Below are 22460 nucleotides of genomic sequence, written 5' to 3' on the forward strand. Positions count from 1 at the left end.
ATGTTGAAACAAGTTCTGTCCATTTCTGCTTGGCTTCAGTAGGTCTGGCCTTTGCAAAAGTCTTGAAGAAATGCTGGATCATCCTTTCCTGATGATAATCCAGGAACCCTGAGCAGGGTTTGAAGGAAGTGATATAAACTGGATATGAGCTATATGTTTCACTGCCTTTACACGCTCCCAGCTCTTCCAGAAAGGGCTGGTTTGGCTGTCTGATGATCAAGAACCCAGAGCATCCTGGCTGTACTGTTTTTCTCTGAGTTTTTAATGGAAGAGATGGTTACCAATAAAGACACATTCATGCTACCTAGCCATGGAGACCTATCCCCCAAGGAAGATTTATCCCATCCCAGTCTGTAGTGCCTGTTTCACTCAATTTTCTAGACAGAGCCTGAAACAGGCGGCTCAAATTTTGTCTAGCTTTTTAATGGCTAAAAATAAGGTTTTGTTCTGTCATGTCTAGAGGAACTTAGCTATCTGTTCTTTGACACAGGCCACCTGCCTGCCCAATTTCGCCAGTCCCTTGTCCCATTTGCCCTTTCTCAGAGTGGTTTCTTGACAATATAGTCATCCCACACTAATCTGGCTCATCTTGTCTGTGGTATTAGAGATGACTGAGGTTGTCTTTTCCTAAATGAAAGTGGAAAAAGAAGCTGCAAGAAATCTTATCATGGAGTGAATGGATCAAATAATGGATTTCTATTCCAGGTGTGACTCCCTGGCAGATGATGATTCTGATACCATTTTGGGTGTGGATCTGTGGGCTGACAAAGAAATTGGAAGGGGTAGAAAACAACTGCAAAACTCAGCGCAGGAGAAGAGCCCTTTACACACGAGTCTCACGGGATATAACTGATCTGCTCTAACTCCAGTGGCAGCAAACTGTTCTTTCTGGTATATTGTAGCTGCTTCTTTTCTCCAGCATCTCAAGTAATACAACATCTTTTCATCATTTCTTGTTGCTGGAAGGGAGGTGATGAGTGTTCATGTTCTGCTAGGGGAATTTTTTCATCTAGGACAAATGCAGGAAGATACTATTAGATTGATCCAACAAGAAACAAAGGTAGTTAGAAAATGTGACATTTATGTCCTTACTTTTACCTATAAGAGTATGTGGTTTTAAGACTAATACAGTGTGTCTTCTGTCAGGGAGAGTTAGCTGCCAGCCAGATTGGTTTCCCAGAAAAGAAGTCTCTGTAGGCTGGCTGCTGTTTAATAAGTGCACTGTGTCCATTATTCAAGCTTTTGAGCAGATTCCTTTTGCTTGTTACAGAAAAAATGGAATTATTCTCTCATTGTTAAACAAAAATCATGATTTTGAATATATAACAGATTCATAGATATTAGTGCAAAGTGATCCAAAGGTGGGTTGTTTTGCCTGTCTTGTCTTTTTTCCCCCCTCCTCTCTTTCCCCCAAGTCATGCTCAGATGTCAGATGTTGCTGAACCTGTTTGGCTGCTTTGTGAAATCTGGAGGGGCACGAGCTGCCACCTGGAGCTGCTACCCTGAGCAGCCACTGCTACGTCTGACTAGTTCACAAAGACACATTTATTCTGGATGGCATTAATTAGATCAAGAAGGTAGGAAAGGAAAAGAGAAGAAAAGAAGTTATTGCATTCCTGAGCTGATAATATATACAGGACTGACAAGTGGAGAGGAAAATTGCGGAGCATAGCTGCTGTCTCTACTGGCAACTGAAAACAGCCCAGTAACTTTGTTTTCAAGGGATTTGTGCTTTGTCTATTTGCTCTAAAGAGAGCTAGGTAGGATAAATTGATGATAGTTGTGGCAAATAAATGTTACCTGGAATGGAAAATTGAATTTGAAACAGACATGAAAAGCATAGAGTCAAGATCCCAATTCTTTGAATCTTCACTGTGTAAAGCACTAATAGCAATGGGTTTTTTGGGGGGAGGGTTTTTTTGCTGGCTTCTGTCTGAGGGAGATTTGTTAAATTATTGCTCATCAAGTCAAAACTTAAAATTGACCGTGGATCTCACTGCAATGGCATGTTATGAAGGGCTGAAGGATAAAAAGGCTTTCAAAGGAGGAACTAATGGAAGATGGGCACATGGATGGCTGTTCCACCACGTCAGAATGGGTATTCCTGGGAGAGGATCAGTCAGTAATAGGTTTATTCCTCAGTTTTCTTTTACCTCACCCATCTTCTATGGGACATAGCCTTTCCATGGCAACTGAAGAGAACATTTTGTTAATCTAGTGTGACTGCTTCCTATGAAATGATATATCTGCATTAAAAATCTCAGGTTCAAGGAGATTAAAATTAATGGCTGCAATATGTATTATTCTCAACTGGTATTCTGTGATATGTTAATACCAGTCCCGTAGGAACTTTAGCTTTTAAAACATATTGCCTGTGTGATGACCTGTTCATTCATAGAAACTTGAAGTATAACACCCCTACCAGTTAAAGGACTTTTGCCATTCCTTTTAGTCTGAAAAATATCATGCTCAAGACCTGGAAGTTTCATAAAAATTCCTCCCTAAAGATATTGCTCCTCCTTAATAGCCATCTGCTTTGGGTTTTTTTCTTGAGTCAATATTGGGGCCTTTGTTCTTTGGCTTACCTGCTAGACTTTGTTTTTATTTAAGACTTTTCCTTTTCTCTTGCTTGAATAGAAAAGCACAGTTTCTTATCATGCTTTTAGTTGTAATTTACATTGTATTTTATGATAGTTTACAGTAGTAGGAGATTCTTTTGAAGAACAGAAAGATATAAAATATTGTATTAAAAAATATATCCTTTCTAACAAAAAATATATCCTTTCTTCATCTGTTTGTCAGCATTACTTTTGGAGAAAACTCCATAGCATGGACTATAGTGATAATGGGACTGAGAACTGCTGGAGCTCTGGAGAGCCCTCAACTCTGAGTGACAGACTCTTCTTTTAGGGTGATGGGAAAGAATATTTGCATGAGTCCTTAATCTGAAATTTGTCAGTCAGTTGTGCTTATTTTTGTCTAGATGCAGATGCACCACCCTGAAGAAGACACTGACAAGAAAATAAGGAGTATGACACGAGAGGAAAGTTGCCAGATAATTAGAGATTTAATAATAAATAGGAAAAAAGTGATTGCTGTGCTGTCCAGGACTTGATGCTTATTTAATTTCTTGCAGATCAGGAGTACTTAGAGGGAGAGTAATTGATGGGATTAATTAGAGATATTTGTTTAACAAGTGTTCCTGGCTCTTGTGGCTCATTAATTAAAACTTGAACTTCGTAAGAATGTTCTCTGCAATCCATATTGGTTTGTGAATTCAAACCATTTGGTTTTGAATGGAAGAGAAATCGGATGAACAGGTAATTAGTGCAACAAAAATAGGACATAATGGGTTACAGTGATTTATATTTCATTGGAGAATCAAAAAAAAAACCCCGAATCAACCCATAAATCAAACATAACTGGCAAGGCCTGCCTTTGTGGAGATGTTTTCTTTAGCTGTCTCTGACGGTCTGTGTTTAAACTCATCTTATGTGATGTTACAAGAATTAGTCCTTGAACTAATTGTAGACTAAGTATATACTTTTTATGCTTTAAGCAATTTATTTTCCAGTGAGAGCATTGAATACCCAGAATATTTTTCTTTTTCACACTTGCATTTGTAAATAGTTATTCTCTTGACTCTTCACTTGACAAACTATTAGAAAAATAACAAAAGGGTGTATATGTTTCTCTGCATATCAAGAGTCTCTATGCTGAAATTTTTGGAAATCTAAAAGGCAATTAATTCACTTAACAGACCCTATGGTGGTAAGTAAGGTTTTGAGTTCTCTGATGCTTTGCTTTGTTTTTCATAAGTTAGTGTTCTCTATTAAAAGGCACAGCTTTACTAATACTTTTCAAGGCTATTCATTTTAATTTGTTAATGATCCTCATTTATTTTTAAAATATCCTGGTACAGTTAATATATGAATATCACTGGAAGACAATAGACAATACCCTCCGGACCAAAGATTACTTCATTAGCATAAAATTGTTTGGTTCTAATCCTCTAAGTATTTGTCTATGTGCTTAACTTAGCATTCCCAAGAAATTCCTGTATCTGATGCTATCTCAGTGTCTGCAGAGCAACTGCCACTACTGTTTTCAGTAAGATGTTCCCTTCAAAAGAAAGCTGTTAAACTCTGGTTCTGGCTGGAAACAGAACTGAAGTTTCAGCAAAAGTGGGAGCTGAGTGTGAGGCTAAAATACACTTGTAATTACTGAAACTGTACATTCATACTACTACTTATGAATACCACATAATCTTCCCATAATACTAAGGGCTGTATTTCAATGCTTAAGAAAACAAATTTAAATTTCTTCTCTAATGCAGTTTCCTGTGGCCATGGTATAAAAACATGTCCAGATTCAGGCAGTGTTTGTCAAGTTCGTTAAAATGAAGCCTTTATCCCAGTTTTCAGAATCGGATGGCATAGAGGGAAACCATAATCAGACATCCTCTTTGTAAAGCATCTCCACCGAAGACTCTAATCTACCTGTTATACTAAAAAACCCATAATTTTTAAAATATAAAACGGTGGAGGATTTAGATGTAGGCAAGAGCCTCAAAATTAAGACTGATCTCTAAACCTTCCAAAGTTTTAAGGCTGCCTAGATTTTAGATCCCAATATTCTCTCCACATTTTAGGATTAATCACCTTTTCAATGCTGTAGAAGAGACTTAGACTTCAGAAGATGTGTTTAAAAACTTCAGGTTTCACATTTAGTAAGTGTCAGCTTAAGTTTGTTTTGTCATCATACTGCTAAAAAGCAGTTAACAACAAAGGAAAAGGAAACTATTTTCTTATCTTTTCAATACAAAACCTTCCATGATTGAAAGGGTAAACAATCCTTTTGGATAATTGCTGGAGAAAACATAAAAAAGATCAAGTTCCTGTGCTTTTGACTGGGTTAGTTTACATCCCCCCCTCTGTTTTTAAACATGTCCTTGCACACTGATATTCTTCAAATCTTATTTTGATAGTCAGGTTCAATTGATGTTTTCATACTCCTGCAATGATCATTCCCTCAATGATTCAGGGGGTCAGACTAGAATTCAAATTCACAAATTAGATGCTGTGTTGTTAATCTAAAAATTTAGAACTGACAGTTCCAAAATCCAAAATGCAGCACTGAGCAAAAGGCTTCATTGATCACAAGGAATTGTTAAAAGCAAGTTCTGTGTAGCAGTGGAAGTAGCTTTTCTTTTTCCCTTTCTCTGCCTCACCTACCCTCAAATTTACAAGCAGCTGCTATACATTCTAAGCAAGGGGATTTTTTTTTGTTTGTGGATTATCTTGAAGTTTAGTAAGATAGGTTTTTGTTTAAATTGGGGAAATATGATATTTGATAGAGCAATTTATGATCTATTCAAATATGAATCAAGTACTAGGTATTTCGCCTTCAGCAAGGCATGAAGTATTTTAGAATCCCATGCTGCTGTTGAAAGTTTTGCCTTTCTCTAAAGAGCCTCAATGTTGGGTCATTTATAGTATGGCTTATTGGTTCAAATTCAAATCATATTTAGATACAAATGAAGCACCAGGAGAAAATGTCATACCTGCACACAGTGACCTATCAATGTCTTAAGAGTTACATCAATGACACCAGAGGAGGTTTAAAGCTCAAAGAGCAGTTAATATTAAACATCTATTTGAGGGAGAATTAGCACTTAGCATTCATATGAAACAATTTCCTACTAAGAAATTGCTCAAATTGTATCACATGAATCACTCTTGTTGACATGATATTTCTTAATTTTTCCAAAAAGCCAGACTGCCTTTTTTTTTCCTTTTATGTCCTTAGTGTGTAAAAAGAGAATTGCAAGGGGCAGATGCTGACTTGAAGGGAGGGGCATCTGTATTTGCTCCACTTCTCTTGAGTTGAGCAGAGGATGTGGTTAGCCAGAAATGTACTGAAGCTATTTGCCTGGAGCAGGAAAACCCTACATCTCAGACATGCTGTTAAGAACAGCAATGAGGCTGCTCTTCCTCTGGCCCTGTTCAGAAAAATGTGAGTTTCTAATGTCATTTGGATTAGCCCCTCTGCGCTGACTGACCATATGGCAAGAGAGGAAAGACTGGAGAGATACTATTTTTAACCAATCCACTGTTGTTCATTTTCTTCATCATAGAATCCTCTGATTAGCTGTACAGAACAAGTAATTTATGTGATTGTTCTTGCCCGTGGAAAAGTTAGAAACTGCAGACATTAGTATATTTTTTCCATTTGTTAATATTACAGTTTCAATATGATCCATTATACTACACTATGGTATCTGCTTTCTGAAGACAGTGGACTGATTGTTTGGAGTAAGTGCCCAGCAGCAGCACCTATCAATCTAAAAATTTATGTTCCCTGTCCATCAAAATAAGATAAAATTGCACAGAAAATGAACTACAAAAGAAAGATTGTATTTCTGTCCTGCACATTGAAGGAGTGGCGTAGAGAATTCTGTTTTGAGGGCAGAAGGCAAGGCAGTAAAAATGACATTTGGTAACTGTATATTACTATTTCCAAACTAGCAAGAGAAAAATCTTACTTTTTAGCTTTCTCAAGAACCAAGTTTTCAAGTCCAACTTTTCTATCTATGAAAATATCTATGTCTGACTTACAAGCAACACAATGGAACCCAGCAAAAAGCTGTGCTGGATGCTTGTGGGTTGGTGAATTTCAGGATTAAGGTCGGATTATGATTTTGAGCCCCATCTAAGTTGCTTCTCCCTGTCAGTCCTTGTATTGTCCTTTTCTAGTACTTTGAATATTTTCTGGAAACAGGATTTCTTGTAACCTAGCTGGGCACTTGCTTGTTTCTTTTCTACTGATCTGCTTCAGCTCCTAAGGTGCTCTGTTTCTTGATTGCCAGGAGCATTGTAACCAGAATAACACTGTAACTGCAAAGCACAGCTGTGAGGCATGCAGAATGCAAAGTGTGGTGCTCGTGATCCTTGCCTAAACAACAGCATCATGCTGATCAAACTTTTGCCATGAAGAGCTGACTGAACTTGGCAGAAACAGTGGCTGCACAGCAAAAAGACACAGTTTGGTGACTCTGGCATCAGAAATACATAATTTTATGACTCACACATGATGAAAGAATAATTTTACATAGAGTGAATAGATGTATTTTCTTTAAGTCTCCTAGCCTTAAGCTATTATAAATTTAGATACAGTAACTTATCTCTCTAGTAATATATTAGCTCAGAGTCTTGGACTGAATTTCTTCACCTCCTGTTTGAGCTAGGGACATTGCCAGTTGAGATCTAGTGAATATTATGACATACTTTAAGAAATTACTGTCACAAGCTACCCACTTCTTTTTACTGCTGTAACTTACTGCAACCATACACACCTTAAGCAATCATTTTTTGTAGTTTATACCATGCAAAGAAACACACAAGCTGTGGTTCAGCACTTAATCTACTGATTCTGTGGTGAAGGTGGTAAGTTTCAGTGGAAAGGAGCTATTGGTGCTGAAGTAACTTTTGTTTCCAAAGCTCTTGGTGGGATCATAAGAACACAAATGCACAGCTATGTTGGCTCTGAGCCCTAGAGATGTTATTTTGTTAAACTGTGGTAATTTGATTATATTCAGTCATGTATCTCAGTCCTTCTGCTATATGAGAATCCAGCTTCATGTCTAAAGATACTTCTATTGAGGTTTTCATGAATTTCAATAGATATTGAAGAGGAGGAAGGCTAGAAGACATCTATTTTATAGTTCACACTTGAGTTCAAAAGTGAAAGAGGGGAGATTAGTGTGGATATTTGTTAGATGATTTAATTATCTTAAGGTAAGATTTTTGAATGATAACTCAAACAAGCTGGCGTCACAAGTGGCACAAGTACAACTTTATGAGGCCATGGTTTGAACTCACAATTATTCACTTTTATACATGTGTATATGTGCATACAAGTGCATAAGCAGTGAAAGTATTCTGAAGCCTTTGCTGACAAACCATCACATAGGGATACTCAGCTCTATGAAATCTGTGTTGTCTATTGTAACATATGCAGTGTTATCCTCAAACTAAAGTAAAACTCATGCAGGAATTAAGGCAGTTGTATCAGCAAAATTGAGATTATTTGAATAGGTATCACTTTTATGATTGGTGTCACTTTCATGATTGATTAAGAAGAAGATTTAAATATAAAATGTGTTTTCATTGAAACTGCTTCAGACTGTGGCTGGTTGCTGCAAGTCAAGGGCATGAAAAGGCAGATTAACTATAATGTGGACAAAGAGAGCGGCAGGGCAGCATCTGATAATCATAGAATCAAGAATCCTTTGAGCTGGTTGATCACAAATGCATCTGGAGGAGTATAAGCCAGCATGGCTGGAAAGACCGTCCAAGAAAACTACTGATGCTGTTTAATGAAAGATCAAGGACAGGATATGTGTTGAAGAATCTAAAATTCTTCTGTCTAGGACTTGTGCTGTGGCTCCTACTGGGCTGCTTATAACTTGACTTGACTGTAGGTTATCCATGGACATTCAATATCATGGAAAAGGGTTCTAATAATCATAATCCCCCTGCACATCTGTCTTGCTTTCTGCATGCTCGGTTTGCCTGTTAGAAGCTGCTATTCCACACACAAGTTAACAGACGTTGCCAGCAAAATGGTTTAAAAACCTTATGAAGAATGTGCATTTGTATGAGGTCTCTGGTCTATTGTTTCAAGGAAATGAAATGAATAGGAAATTAAATAATCACAACAGTTGTTTATTGCTTCAAAAGAACAAAGTGCAGGCTCTTCCATGGAAGAAAGACCTAAGACAAGTGTGGGTTTGCAATCTTATGCTCAGATGTCTGAGGTATGTTTTGTTTCACTTTGTTGTGTTACCATTGTATGAAAAAGGGCATTGCAACATGAAAAACGGAGAACACAAGGAAGCAATTCTTTCCTCCTGTTTCCACTTTGTGTGATTTTTTAACACCTTTGTTGGAGACCAAATGTCTGGTGTGACTCAGTCAGGATTCCTCCCGGGCACTTTGGTAAAGCATTTCCAGTTTCCCGCTGCAGTTTGCTACTTACATACAAGTTAAGATAAAATTTAAAAGAAAAAAACAAAAGCAACTGCTATCATCTTGTGTTTTACCTGGTGAATCTCAAAACAGTAGGGTCTCTGTGGTGTTTGTAGGAAGTCTTTCACACAGGTGCTGTACTCTCTCAAATTGTCCCCACTTTTAGCAAACTCCTGCCAGACTTTGCACTGTTATATTTTTGAACAGGATTTGGAGAAATCAGTAAAAAATAAGTGATTATTTGCCACAAGTCTGTTGTGCAGAGTTCTGCCATTCTGGAGACCAGCAAATGTGGAAGTGTTCCTTTTGGGCGTGGCAGTTTTGGCCAGTCCAAGCCAGGCTCCTGTTGCAGGGCTGGGTGCTGCCAGCCCCGCTCTGGGCTCCTTGCCCCCAGGGCTGAGCTCAGCCTCCCCCAAGCCATGGGTCAGCACCGTCCCACCACAGCCCTTGGTGGGATGCTCTGCAAGAGGATCCATCTCTTTCTACCTTCAGCCCACCAAGGCTGGCCCTTGGGAGGCAGAGGAGGTGTTTTGCTGTGGGTGCAGCACGGAGGGCTGGCCTCAGGAGCTCGGATCCTGGCGGAGGCAGTTAGGTGGAGCGGGTTTTCCTGCAATTGTAGGGGAGATTTTCCTGTTGTGTTTCAGCCACAACTGTCTTGCAGTTGCAGGCGCAGTCAGTGCTGCCACAGGATTGCTGGGACAGTGTTGGGCTCTGCTGCCTGCCCCAGCTGGGCTGCTGGTGGTTCCTGGAGGGTCAGCGTGGTCCCTGTCTCCGCAGCCATGCTTCCCACAGAAGATGTAGGGCGGGATCCAGCGGTGGGTATGCGGCTGGGTGGCTTTGTGGGAGTGGAGCAGATGCATATGTGTATGCTTGCCTAATTTAGGAAGTATTTTATAATGTGTTTAGCAGTCCTAGGGAGGAGTTGAGGTTTGCTCTGTTGCTGTGATGAATTATCTTTTTGGTACTGGAAAGTCTGGAAAAAAAATTGAACATTTTTCATCTTGTGTTTTCAAACAAGGGCTTATTGTCTTGTTAGTTGTCATAAAACCAGTTAGAGAGATAAAGGGGCATTAGCATCTGCATAGTGTTAACAACATCTGGAACATTATAATTCTGTTTTTAAAATAACAGATGAAGGCTGAGATACATGTTTACATGAGAAAAATTTTAAAAATACAATCATTCCCTGATGTGATTCAGTCCTTGAGCAAAGTCTTTCAAATTCTATTTATTTATTTGTAAATGATGAAGTTACATAACCTTAAGCAATGCCATGTTTCAAGTATGATGGCTGAGAGGTGATGTTTTTCCAAAGGATGTGCATTTGGCACCAGTATGCTCAGACTGATGGTCTGGTCGCTACGGTTATTTTGCGTGCAAATTCTATATCCACTAAAGCCCACAAAATGCAGCATACATTTAGGAGAATCAGCAGCATGTATAGGTCATAGGTACAGAATCATTGTGTGATTTTTCCAGTAAAGTATTTCAAGAAAAACAGTTGTCTGAGGATAAGATGACATTCAGTGATGTTTGATAGTAGGTATTTACAAAGCTGCTGGAAGAAAAAGCTGGAAGCTGTGCAGATGCATACCAGTAACTCTTTCTCAAGTGCTACTCTAGTTATTACAGTAACACTCACCTGCTTGCCAGCTGACAGGAAATGTACAATTTTGTTCTATTTTTTTTTTGAGATAAACTGTGAGGCTTTTTTGATGAAGAACATCTAAAGGGATGTAATAATTAAGCTATTGTTTTCTCTTTCCATTCTCTCTTAAAAGCTACTAAGCTATTTTGTGAATGATGTTAAGAACCTTTTATTTGAGAGGCCTATTGGTGATATTGATACAGTAATTTAGAAGTAGAACTATCCAAATCCAGAAAAATCCCTGCTCAGTGGTGTCAGCTGGAAGGAGGTTGTTCTGGGATCATTCTCCTGCAACTCAACACAGTTTTTTTCCTCTTGGATTTTTAACTAGAGAACAATAGAATTTAAACCTATTTGAAGATATTTATTGGAAGCAAATTTGGCTAAACAAGTGATCATTGAGCACATAAGAATAAAAAGGATGTTAGATTCTCTATTTTCTCTTTTTACATCTCAAGAGTACTGGAAAGAGTTACTTGTTAGTTGATGTCTTAATTTCTTAGATTCTAAAGTTCCTTTCATACCTGGAATAAAATAAACAGATCTAGAAAGCACAGATCACTTAATACTAAAGAAAATCTCATACAGTCTAAATCAGATGGCTTTAGAGACAGCCATTTCTTTCCATTGATTTCCAAGGAACCCTATAGAGACCTCTTCAGATGAAAGCCACCACTTGCATTTAGGAGCCACTATGCAGCAAGAGAGAAGGACTGCATTCTCATATTTTTTCACTTAGTGATTTGCTAACAGGTACTTGCAGATTTCTGTTCTGAACTACTGAGCTAAAGAATGCTCCTAAAAATCATCCTGATAATGGTGAACAGGAGCCTGGTACCCCAAGCTGTGGTGGCAGAAACGTGCCCGTGGTGGCCCCAGTGACACCAGTAAGACAGGAAATATCCCCACTCCTCTCAGAGCAGGACTCAGGGTCTGGCAAGGGCCTGGGTGAAGATTCTCCTTTTAATGGAGTAGTCCTCCTGCTGATTCCCATTTTATTATTTTCAGACCCAGGAAGCCTGAGCTGGGTGTTTCCTCCACTGGTGAGAGATTTCTGTCAGGGATCTAAAACAGATAACCTTCAGACCACAGATATGACTTGTTCCTTATCTTCCATCTTCCCATGGTTCACAGCTAATTAATGACCTAATTAAAACCTTGAGTTTTAAATACACCAATGATCTTAGGGAGTTCAGTGTACTGAGAGTACAGCAGGCATAAATTAGAAGGAGCTCTTCAGTGTTAGACAGTAGGGTGGGTTTTTTGGTTTTTTTTGCAATAGCCAGAATCTCTTTATATTCTTTGTAAATCTGCAGAGTGGAACTCTATGGAAATGTGTTTATTCCTTTAAAAAAAAATCTTTTATAGGCTTTTTTGAGGATTGCATGAGGACCAGGGAACAGGACAGTGAGAGGTTAACACTGTGTGTTTTGTAATGTGATTATAAATATAAGGAGCTTTAGTTCATCAAAAATATGTCTTGCAGGTAGTTTAAGTTCAGAGCCCTATGTGGTGGGTTGAGATCACATCTTTATATCTGTAGCAGTTCCTGGGAATTATTGCTGTTATTTTAAATACTCTCTCTGATAAGAAAGCAGACCCAGATAAGAAAGATCTCTCTCAGATAAGAAAGCATAAGAATAGCATGCTATCCTTCTGTGAGAAATTAAAATGTGATTATCTAGGTGAAGACAGTGATTGTGAACTTTAGTACCCATGATTTTCTTTACTTAGCTGTGGGGAAGGAATTCATAGAACAACTTGGTGGGAAGAGAATGCAAGAATTTCTTTCTGCCGCCTCTGAAAACTTGCAGTAGCTTAACAGCTACAGAGTTTCCAAGCTGCACTAACATATCTGTGTGTGACCCATTGTGACTAGAAGAAATGTGTTGGAACACATAATTTCCGAGTGCTTCTGTTGCTGTATAGTCTATGTTAAAATTCAGGGTGTACTTGTCACCTAAGGCATTACACAGGCTGGGAAAATGTGGGAGATTTCCAACTCTACTCAGATACCAAAACCTTATGAAAACTGGTGGGTTTGGGTGGGTAAAATTATTTTTCCTTCCTTTTGTTGTGGAGTGGCATCTATATGAAGGAAGCTGTTAGGTTGAAATGAGTGAGGAAAAAAGAATGGTGCAGTACAAAGCAATTTGTCCCCTTTGGAAAGTTTTTGAGATTGCTCCATTTGCTGTTTTCCATGTTGCCAGTGTCAGACCAAGACATGAACTTGATATTTGTTCCTATACAGCAGTGATATACCCCAGAATAAATACCATTTTCTCAAATGAAGACTTAGAATTTAGTTGAGGAGATTTTTGGAACAGACCCTCAACCATAAATTTAATTGGAGGTCAGTGATGATTCCCATATGCTAAATATTAAACAATTAATTGCTTTCCTTCCCCTGAAGAATTTTGAGGAAATATTAAGTCTTCTATCTAAAGAATGTAAAGATACAGGAATTGCAAGAACATGAAAAATAAAGACCAAAAAGCATTCCAAGTATATAGTAGTGTAGGTTTATGTGCATGTGTAATATTGTATCTAATATATTACTATATATAATACTAAATCAACAACTGATTGATTGCTTTGGGATTTACAGGTCAAGATTTTTTTTTTGTAGTCTGTTAGTTTTTGAGCCTTAGTTATTGTTTTATCTCCCATGAGCAGGAACATAGGATGTTGTGCCAAAAACTTTAATTCTGTGAGATCTTCTTGTCTCACTAAATAACATAACATAACTCATCTTTTCAAAAATATATTCTCCTACTAGCATATGTTTCAACCAGAAAGGGACATTGTCAAGGCTTTATAACACTGTAAACAGCATAGCAGGTGTGCTTTTCCTGTATTGATATAATTTTAATCTTGCAAACAACTATCTCAACGTTATGGAAACACTGCATGTAACTTCTAGACAAGGCAGATGATCATTCCTCTGTCAATGAAAATGTATGAATAGGATGAACTAGTAATTTTCTTTCATGCTGATCATTTGTTTTTGCATATCAGGAGCTGTGGAACAGACACTCTCCTTTGAATATTCATTAATTCTCACTGCTTTGATAAAAGCTAGTGGGAAAACAAGTATTTGCTTGCTTCAGGGTGTGTGCAGCTTGCTTTTTTTACTGCTACAGAAGTTTCCATTAAACATTTCTAAAAACAAATCTGATGTTGGATTATTAGTTCTTTTTGCACTACTGACACAAACCACTATTTACATGAATATCTCAGTAGCTGTGCTACTGGCAATTGCTAATATCATGGGTACCCACAAGCTTCAACATCTGTATTGCAGAAGGTAAAATCTGTCATGGACTAAGGACCATCTAGGCTATGCAGGAGTTCATTGGTTTGACTGCATTTGAAATGTTGATTGAATGGGCTGTTGAACAATCACATTCACTTGTTGCAAAGAAAAGTTGTTCCCCAGACAATTTTGTGTATATCCTAGGAAATGATAGAAAAAGGCAAAATTCTTTTTTTTTTTTTACTGTTAACAGAAGAATTGAAAGCTGGATAGTTTTTTTTAATAGCCTGTAGCAGGTTTATCACAGGAACAAAAGATAACAACTTTACTTTTATTGTGCACTTAACAGAAAACTGTTGTGACTTGGAAAACTACAGCTCTGTATTATGGTAGTAACATGCTTAAGCATTCCATGGATTACTCAGGAATAGTGTGGGTGCTGACTGCAATTCCCCTTGTACTGTAAACCTAGGATACATACATGTATGGACATATGTATGCAAGCATAACTCATTTTCTTGCATTACATACTTATATTTTGTATTACATTTCTTTTCATATTCATATAGTGACATTTTAATGAATTTCATTTTCTATCTGAAAAAGTTGCCATGTGTTTTCAACAAAAATCTTAGTCTTCAGGTATTCAGTCTTTAAATTAGCCAGTGGTCTTGTCTCCATCCTGTATATGAGTTTGGAGGACCAGTGTTGAAATGGCCTTACAGCCATTCCATAGCAGTCTTAACACAGTAAAATGTTAGAAAACATGACTACAAAAAATGCTATTCAAGCCTGCTTAGGCACATTTTGCCTATCATTCACCAAACCACTGCAAACTGTGATTCTACCAGAGAGGATTTTCAAGGAATTTTGGAACATGTCACCAGTCCAACTCTTTTACCCAGTGCTACTTGTTAGTAAGATGCTTAAAATTGCTAGACTGGCCTACGGCTGCTTCCTCCTACAACAGGACTGAGTTCACTACAATTGAAATGAAACAGCTTTATTCATGCCATCAGGTCCACCTTTACTAAAGTAGAAAGTGAAGTTTTGTAGGACATGGTTTCCCACTGCTTTTCCACTCCTGGTAGATTCTGTTCTCACCTCTCCTGAAAGTTGTAGGACCAGCTGGAATAGAAGAAGAGCAGGATACACTGTGTGGCATGCTACAACATTGCCTGCTAACTTTATTGTAGTAGCTAGGGATTTATTCAGTGTGGGGAGAATTCTGTAGTGTTTTACTGACCAAAAGTGATCTCAATATACTAGAATTTTTGACACATTCATTTTTAAGTGTAGTTTTGTACTTGTGGTGAGTTGACCCTGGCTGGATGCCAAGTGCTGGCCAAAGCTGCTCTGTTACTCCCCTCCTCAGCTGAGCAAGGAAAATAAATACAATAAAAGGCTGATGGGTCAAGGTAATGACACGGAGAGATCACTCACCAGTCACCGTCACAGGCAAAACAGAATTGACTTGGGAAAGTTAATTTTGCATTTTACCAATCAAATCAGAATCAAGTAAAGAAAAATAAAATACCTTCTCCTCCACCCCTTCTTCCCAGGCTTAATTTCACTTCTGATTTTTCTGCCTTGTTCCCCCTAGCAGCAGTAGCGGATGGGGAGTGGGGGTTGCAGTCAGTACATTACACATTTTTTCTGCCACTCCTTCCTCCTTGGATGGAGGACTCTTTACTCTCTTCACCTGCTCTGGTGTGGGGTCCATCCCATAGGAGACAGCAGTTCCTACAAGAACTTTTGCCATGCAGGTTTTTCTCATAGAGTGCAGTTCTTCACAAACCCTCCAGTGTGGGTCCCTTCCACAATGTGCAGTCCTTCAGGAACAGGCTGTTCCAACATGGGTCCATCACAGGGTCACAAGTCCTGCCAGGAATCTTCTCCAGTATGGGCTTCCCACAGGGTCACAGACTCCTTTTGGCATTAACCTGTTCTGGTGTGAAGCTTGCAAGGGGCTGCAGGTGGATCTCAGCTCCACCACAAACTGCTGCAGAGGGACAGCCTGCCTCATCATGGTCTTCACCATGGGTTTGTGTGGAAAAATTCACTTTGCCAGAGGTTTATGTCCAGAACCACACCAGAAGTGTCCTGTAACTTTATTCATGAGCAGAGAGGCCATAGGGAATTTCTCCATGGGGTCTCAAATTGTTGGAGGATGCGGCCTCCTTTTCAGCCCAGTTTTCCTGGCCCCCTCACTCTCTCCATTTCCCCATTGGCTAAGGCATTTGGAAGGTGCAGACTTCTCAATTCAGCTATTATTTGTTCCCCTTAACATGTATGCACAAACCCCCACACACCCTTTGTATAACATAGCTCTCTTAAATCTTTGTTTTTCTTCTCAAAGTTCAGAAATTTAGCATGACCTTGGCTGAGCAGCTTTCCATGTCCATTAGTTGTATTTTCTGAAACTCATGGTTTCTCCTGCTACTTCCCTACCTACAAGTCCGTGGGCCCTATCTACAAGCAGATTCACACCATCTGTTTGTAAAGACACCTTCATCTTATTCCTTTCAAGTTGCAGGGAAATCTGCATCTGGAGCACCTCCTCCCTCTCCTTATTCGCTGTCCTTGTTGTCCGCAGAGCTGTTTCTCTCACATACTCTTACTCCCTTCTTCTCCAGTTGCAATTGCTCCTCTGCAGTAACTTTTTTTTGCCTTCCTAAATCTGTTATCTCAGATGTTATCCCAGTTGCTGCTGGACTATGTCTTGGCAAATGAACGTGTTAATGCCACCTACAAAATGTCATGTTTGTAAGCAGTGGTACAGAGATGCTAATTCCACTAGGGTTAGTAGAATCTTGCAGTAAACTAGATTGATGTTGGGATTTTATTTAGTGCATGTTTACAATATACTGCATAACTAATCATTATGTGCCTGGGGGGATGTCACAGATTCAAAGTTACTTAAGTATATTTGTTGTTGTTTAAATAACATTTGTTTTGACAATCTCTTTTATTTTGATATCTGCTCTTAAAATTACCTCTTGCGAGTAGAAAAATAACTCTTGTCATTTCAATGACATTTTGGTAATAAATTTTCTGCCAGTAATTTCATATTTTTGCAAATAGGAAATTGTGTACTTGAAATTCTTTCATTTCTTTCTGCGTCTGGAGGCTATGTGCATTTCAATTTTTGAGCTAGGTTGAATATAGAATACAACCATATGCATCCACAAACAATGCAGGTTGTGTTTCTTCCAGTTTTCTGTAGCTATGAATTGTCCACCATTCTCAAGGAAGAAAGAAAAACGCAAACTCAGTATGCAACCTTAAGGCAAGGGCCAGTGAGTTTGAAAGATTTTGTAGCTGGATCATCAGCACACTGATCTGTACTTTAGGCACCCACTTAAAAGTGAAAGCAGAAATTCAATGCATTAGGGTAGTCATTTGATTGTCCAGAAAATGCAGCCTGTCTTTGGTGAGCAGCTCTCAAAGGATTCATTATTCAAACCTAGATGTGCTGTGTTTTGACTTACTTGCAACTGCAAAAGAACAGGGGGAAATGTAGTTTTTTTGGTTTCTATCAGTGTGCTCAGCTTTGTTTATCTTGGAAGATAGGTTCTTATTCCAAGACGTTTACAGTCTGAGATCAGATTTTGGCACCCTTGCTCATACTGAATAGCATTAGTTAGGGCTCAGCTGCTGCTCATTCAGGTCAGATAGATTAGAGTTAGTCATCAATTGAGATGGTGGTATTTGTGTAGAGCCCCAGTAGTGATTCAAACATCTTTCTATGAGGCAGTGATGCAAATGTTTTTCTGCTGCTTCTAGCTGTTTATCTATACATCTCTTTGATATGACTACCATAAAAAAGCCTTTTAAAAAAAAGTGCTTTAAGAAGGAAACAGAATGAGTGAAACTGTTTGGCACATGGAGGAAGAGAAGGAATTTTGTACAGAGAGATTAGCATAGAAGAAAGCCCTGTATTCTGAACATGATCCTGAGAAACAAACCTTAAAAGCTGGCAGGTTTTCACAGGGGTGCCAATAGATGAGAAATGATTAGTTTGTCTTTTTAAACATTGTCTCCTGCCAAACCCAAATCCCCCTCTCCTATTTCCAGTGCAGTATTCAGCCGGTAGGATAAGAGGATGATGAGGTAGACATTTGTGGTGTGGAAGGGATTCAAACAATGTGAATGAGATTTTGATCTTCTGGGACTTCTGTGAGACAGAGAGTGAAGAGGAGGAAAGACAAACTGGTCTTCATTTGCAGAAAAGGCTTTAATCTCTTCTGTGCTGTATGGCTATGGCTGAGAAGGGAGTTGTCTTCCTGCTTATATTAAATTTCCAGACGTTTAATTTTGACCAGATGCACCGTGCAATTATGGCAGCTGATGGATAGCTATAAATGAATTAGTCTTTGGCAAACTGAACTTTATTTCAAAAAAGATCAGCATCAGGGAAGATACAGGAAAGCAAATTTTGTGATGGGGTCAGTGCATTTTTTGAATGCTCAGATTTCTTGGCAGAATAAAAGGATGCATTAGTGCAAAGAGGCAAAGTATCCTCATTTCTAGGCATACCTCTGGAATAGACGCCTTGCTGCTCTTCCCACACAGCAAGGAGGACTAAATACCAATGGTGAAGTCTGAACCTTGCCTCTGTTAGCTGAACTTTCCTTTTTGCTTGGTTCATGTTGGGGTTATAGGTAGCATTCCTGTCAGTGCCACCATGCTCCCCACGCTAATTGTCATGAAGTACAGAAGATTCAAGCCTGCTTGGTTCCCAAGGCTGCTAATGAGGCCTGGGCTTTTCTCACCCTTAATGAATCAAGGTTTGTTTGTGGGGGATTCTTGTCCTTCTGTCTTTTTCCCTGGCCAGGGGAGGAGTCAAGAGTTCACACAACTGAACAATGACTTTACAGTGTTAAGGCGATGCAGCTGTGCCATCTGAAGCCATCCTCAGTTATGAGCAACAAAGCTTAAATAGATTGTACTGTGAAGAGGTACAGCTCTGTGAGTGTGAAGCATAGCTTTTGCTTCTGCTTCACTGACCCGTCTGCTTGCGGCAGTGACGGGCCCTTGACAGAAGCTTAGGCAGGGAGAGTCGCGTAGGGCGACTCTTTCAAAACCATTCTCTGTAACGCTGAGCACAGGAAAGGAAGCAAAATGAAGTTTCAGTTGATCTCTGATGGGGGTATACCGCTGCCTTCTCCAGAAAATCCCATGCCCTCCATTCAAAAAATTGTTGATTCTAATCCAAATCCACTTCAGGGGTTTAATAAGGTCACTAAAGCAAGCCATAGTTGGTATGTTTTAGCAGTAGAGAGTCATACAAAAGTGGATGCTCATACAAAAGTGGATACTTACACAAACTCCTCCCAAGCAAATCACACATTTCACTATCTCACTACATTTTACTATTTTACTGTCTAGAGGCTTTTCTTGTATTAGAGGTTGGGATCATCACTAATTTGGGCTAAGCTACTGTTTGGCATGTACCTTCATTTAGTCATTTTAGTTACAACTCTGTGTGCTCCTGTGGCTACATTGATCTTGCTACAAACATGTATGTGATATGCTTTTTGGCATATATATACAGGTACATATGCACAAAAATATAGGTGCATGTAAATACAGCTGCATGTGTTATTGAAATGCATAGGAGTATATATGACATATATCATACATATATGTAGGATATCACATGCTAGAAATATTATTCCATGTGTTTAAATCCATATATATATTTGCACAAATAAACACAGACATGTACTCTAAATGCTGTGCTATTTCTATAGTAGCAAGTGAAAAATTCAATCTGATAAAATAACTCAATGCTAATAGAGATTTTAAATTTATCATATATAATATGATAAATTTAAATTTATAATTTATAATACTCTGGGCTAATCCTTGCACTATGCCATACAAAATTGAAGCATTTTTTTTTAAGTTTTACTAGTAGATGAGTGAAGCCAAAAGCAGCATCTGCAGAAGAAATCTAATTTTGCTGTAATAGACTTTTGAAGTTCATCATTTTGGGTTTTAATAATGCACAGAAACATCTGTTGTTTTCCTTGATTGCATAAAAGAGAAAGGGAAAGAAAAAAAAATTAAGAACATTTGGGCTTTCTCATTCTTAAGGGAACAGAAGGGGGGGGGGATAGAATGAAACAGTTTAAATACCTTGATGTGTGTATGTGCAGGTTCAAAACTTTTGATTGCTCTCCCACCCGACATGGTGGGTTGATAGACCAGGGAGCAGTGGCGAAAGTTGACAACCCCCCATGGCTGACCCCTCATGTTTTCTCTTGCCTAATCGAATTTTACATGTGTTTCCAGATAGCTGATCAGCTTCCCTGGATTTCGCTGACGCCACAGGAAAGCTTTGCCTGAAGATGGAAACACTGGAGTCAGAACTGACCTGCCCTATCTGTCTGGAGCTGTTTGAAGACCCGCTGCTGCTGCCTTGCGCTCACAGCCTCTGCTTCAACTGCGCGCACCGCATCCTGGTCTCCCACTGCGCCACCAACGAGCCGGTGGAGTCTATCACCGCCTTCCAGTGCCCGACCTGCCGCTATGTCATCACCCTCAGCCAGCGCGGTCTAGACGGGCTCAAGCGCAACGTCACCCTGCAGAACATCATCGACAGGTTTCAGAAAGCCTCCGTCAGTGGGCCCAACTCCCCCAGCGAGACCCGCCGGGAGCGGGCGTTTGATAACAACAGCATGTCGTCCTGCGAGAAGGTGCTCTGCCAGTTCTGCGACCAGGACCCTGCCCAGGAGGCGGTGAAAACCTGCGTTACCTGCGAGGTGTCCTACTGCGAGGAGTGCCTGAAAGCCACTCACCCCAACAAGAAGCCGTTCACCGGCCACCGTCTCATCGAGCCCATCCCGGACTCTCACATCAGGGGATTAATGTGCTTGGAGCATGAGGACGAGAAAGTTAACATGTACTGTGTGACTGATGACCAGTTAATCTGTGCCTTGTGTAAACTGGTTGGGCGACACCGTGACCATCAGGTGGCAGCTTTAAGTGACCGCTATGACAAGCTAAAGGTCAGTGTTACCTATCAGATTTTTTAGCCAAGCAGTGTGTGGTTGGGAAGGAAAATACCTTTTCATTGCATGCTAAAGTCCTCATTCCAGCAGCAGTTGGGAAAGGCAGGTGTGCGATCTCTAATCATATGAGACACACATACAGATCTGTATGTGTGTTTGCTCACCATGTAAAAGGTGCCAGATTTTACTTAAGAAAAAATTCCTCACTTGTGTTTGGGTTTCTCTAAAGCTATCATAAGGAATATGCAGCATAAAGTACTGTTCAGATGAATTTTCCTACCTACCTGCAGCTGGCAATGTTTTGCGCTAACTTCACATACGCAGACTGAAATGTCATGCATTCTTTGCACATGCTTTGCTGTTGATCATTTTTCATTAGGGTGCTTTCATTGTGAAAAGCCCTTCACATCACCACTAACAGGAGATGCATTTATCTGCACTGGCTTCAGGGATGCCAGCTGCCCATCCAGCCAGGCAAGCCGAATGCCTGCTCTGCTCTTCCCGTGCTGCCTCCCACCAGGCTCGCAGGCAGTGCAATCCTAGTAACAAAGCCAAAATTGTTTCTGATCTTGCAGCATTCCCACGGTTCTGCAAGCTTCTGGAACATCTCCTGCCAGGTAGCTGGGAGGCTCCTACAGCCTGGTCCTGTGCAGGACACCCTGGGCGAGGTGGCAGTGGGCAGCCAGGTCTCAGGGTGTTCTGGAGGCTCTCCAGACTGCCAGCAGAGGCAGAGCCCCTGCTGAGCATTGAGGCCAAGGCAGGTGACCTCACACCCACCTGGGTGTACATTCCTCTCATGCTGATTCCTGTGCTGCTGCAGAGCCAAAGCAGGAATTAGGCATCCCCCACTTTCCTCCACCCTCTCCGTCCAGACAATCTGCATGTGCCTGTGTGCAACTGTGGATGGAATTTTTAAACATGGACTGCAATCCAGAAATCACAAGCATGGAGAGCAACGTTCATCTGCCAGCCTTCCCAAACAGAATTTTGAATGTGGAAAAACCACTGAATTATAGGTTTAACTAACTTAAATACTTTCAGATTAAAGTGTGTGGCTGCACTCATGTCTATGATAACTTTAGGTGCTCGCTGGTGAAATCTGCACACACATTCTGTGTAGGTTTTGCACCTCTACGCTATGCAAACATGTACATCATATTCATATTAACATAATGAAAGATACTTTATCTGGACCTGATAACTTCCTTTCATCTCTTAAAGACTTTTTTATTTACCAAAGAGTTGTTATTTTTGCTTTAATTTTTTCTTAACTAATTTGTTATTTTAATAGTTTTGTCATTGATAACATTAGCATGGGCCATATTTACTGTGCTTTTTATTAATCCAGTGAGTTTACATGCTTAACAGGTGCTACTTTTTAGTGGCATAAAAAATGTATTGATTGCCAACTTTATACCAGTAGGAACACACTACTTTACATGAAAGACCTTCCACATTACATAGTGGATAAGCATATTTTTGATGATGTAAAAAAAAGGAGTAAACAT

General features: G+C 39.6%; 1 protein-coding gene across 5 annotated transcripts in view; it reads left to right on the plus strand.

Annotated features, from left to right (window-relative positions):
* Positions 1-22460, plus strand: part of MID1 (midline 1) — a 257614-nt gene that overhangs the window by 122156 nt on the left and 112998 nt on the right. For 4 of the 5 annotated variants that reach the window (XM_031060407.1, XM_031060408.1, XM_031060406.1 and 1 more), the window contains exon 2: positions 20234-20949. In XM_031060407.1, the coding sequence (XP_030916267.1) occupies positions 20290-20949 (660 nt within the window). In that variant the 5' untranslated portion in view covers positions 20234-20289. Of the gene's footprint in view, positions 1-9718; positions 9845-20233; positions 20950-22460 lie in introns of those variants that run through there. The other variant, XM_031060409.1, reaches the window with a different exon arrangement.

The sequence above is a fragment of the Geospiza fortis genome, unplaced genomic scaffold (assembly GCF_000277835.1).
Source record: "Geospiza fortis unplaced genomic scaffold, GeoFor_1.0 scaffold50, whole genome shotgun sequence".
Taxonomy (NCBI): Eukaryota; Metazoa; Chordata; class Aves; order Passeriformes; family Thraupidae; genus Geospiza; species Geospiza fortis.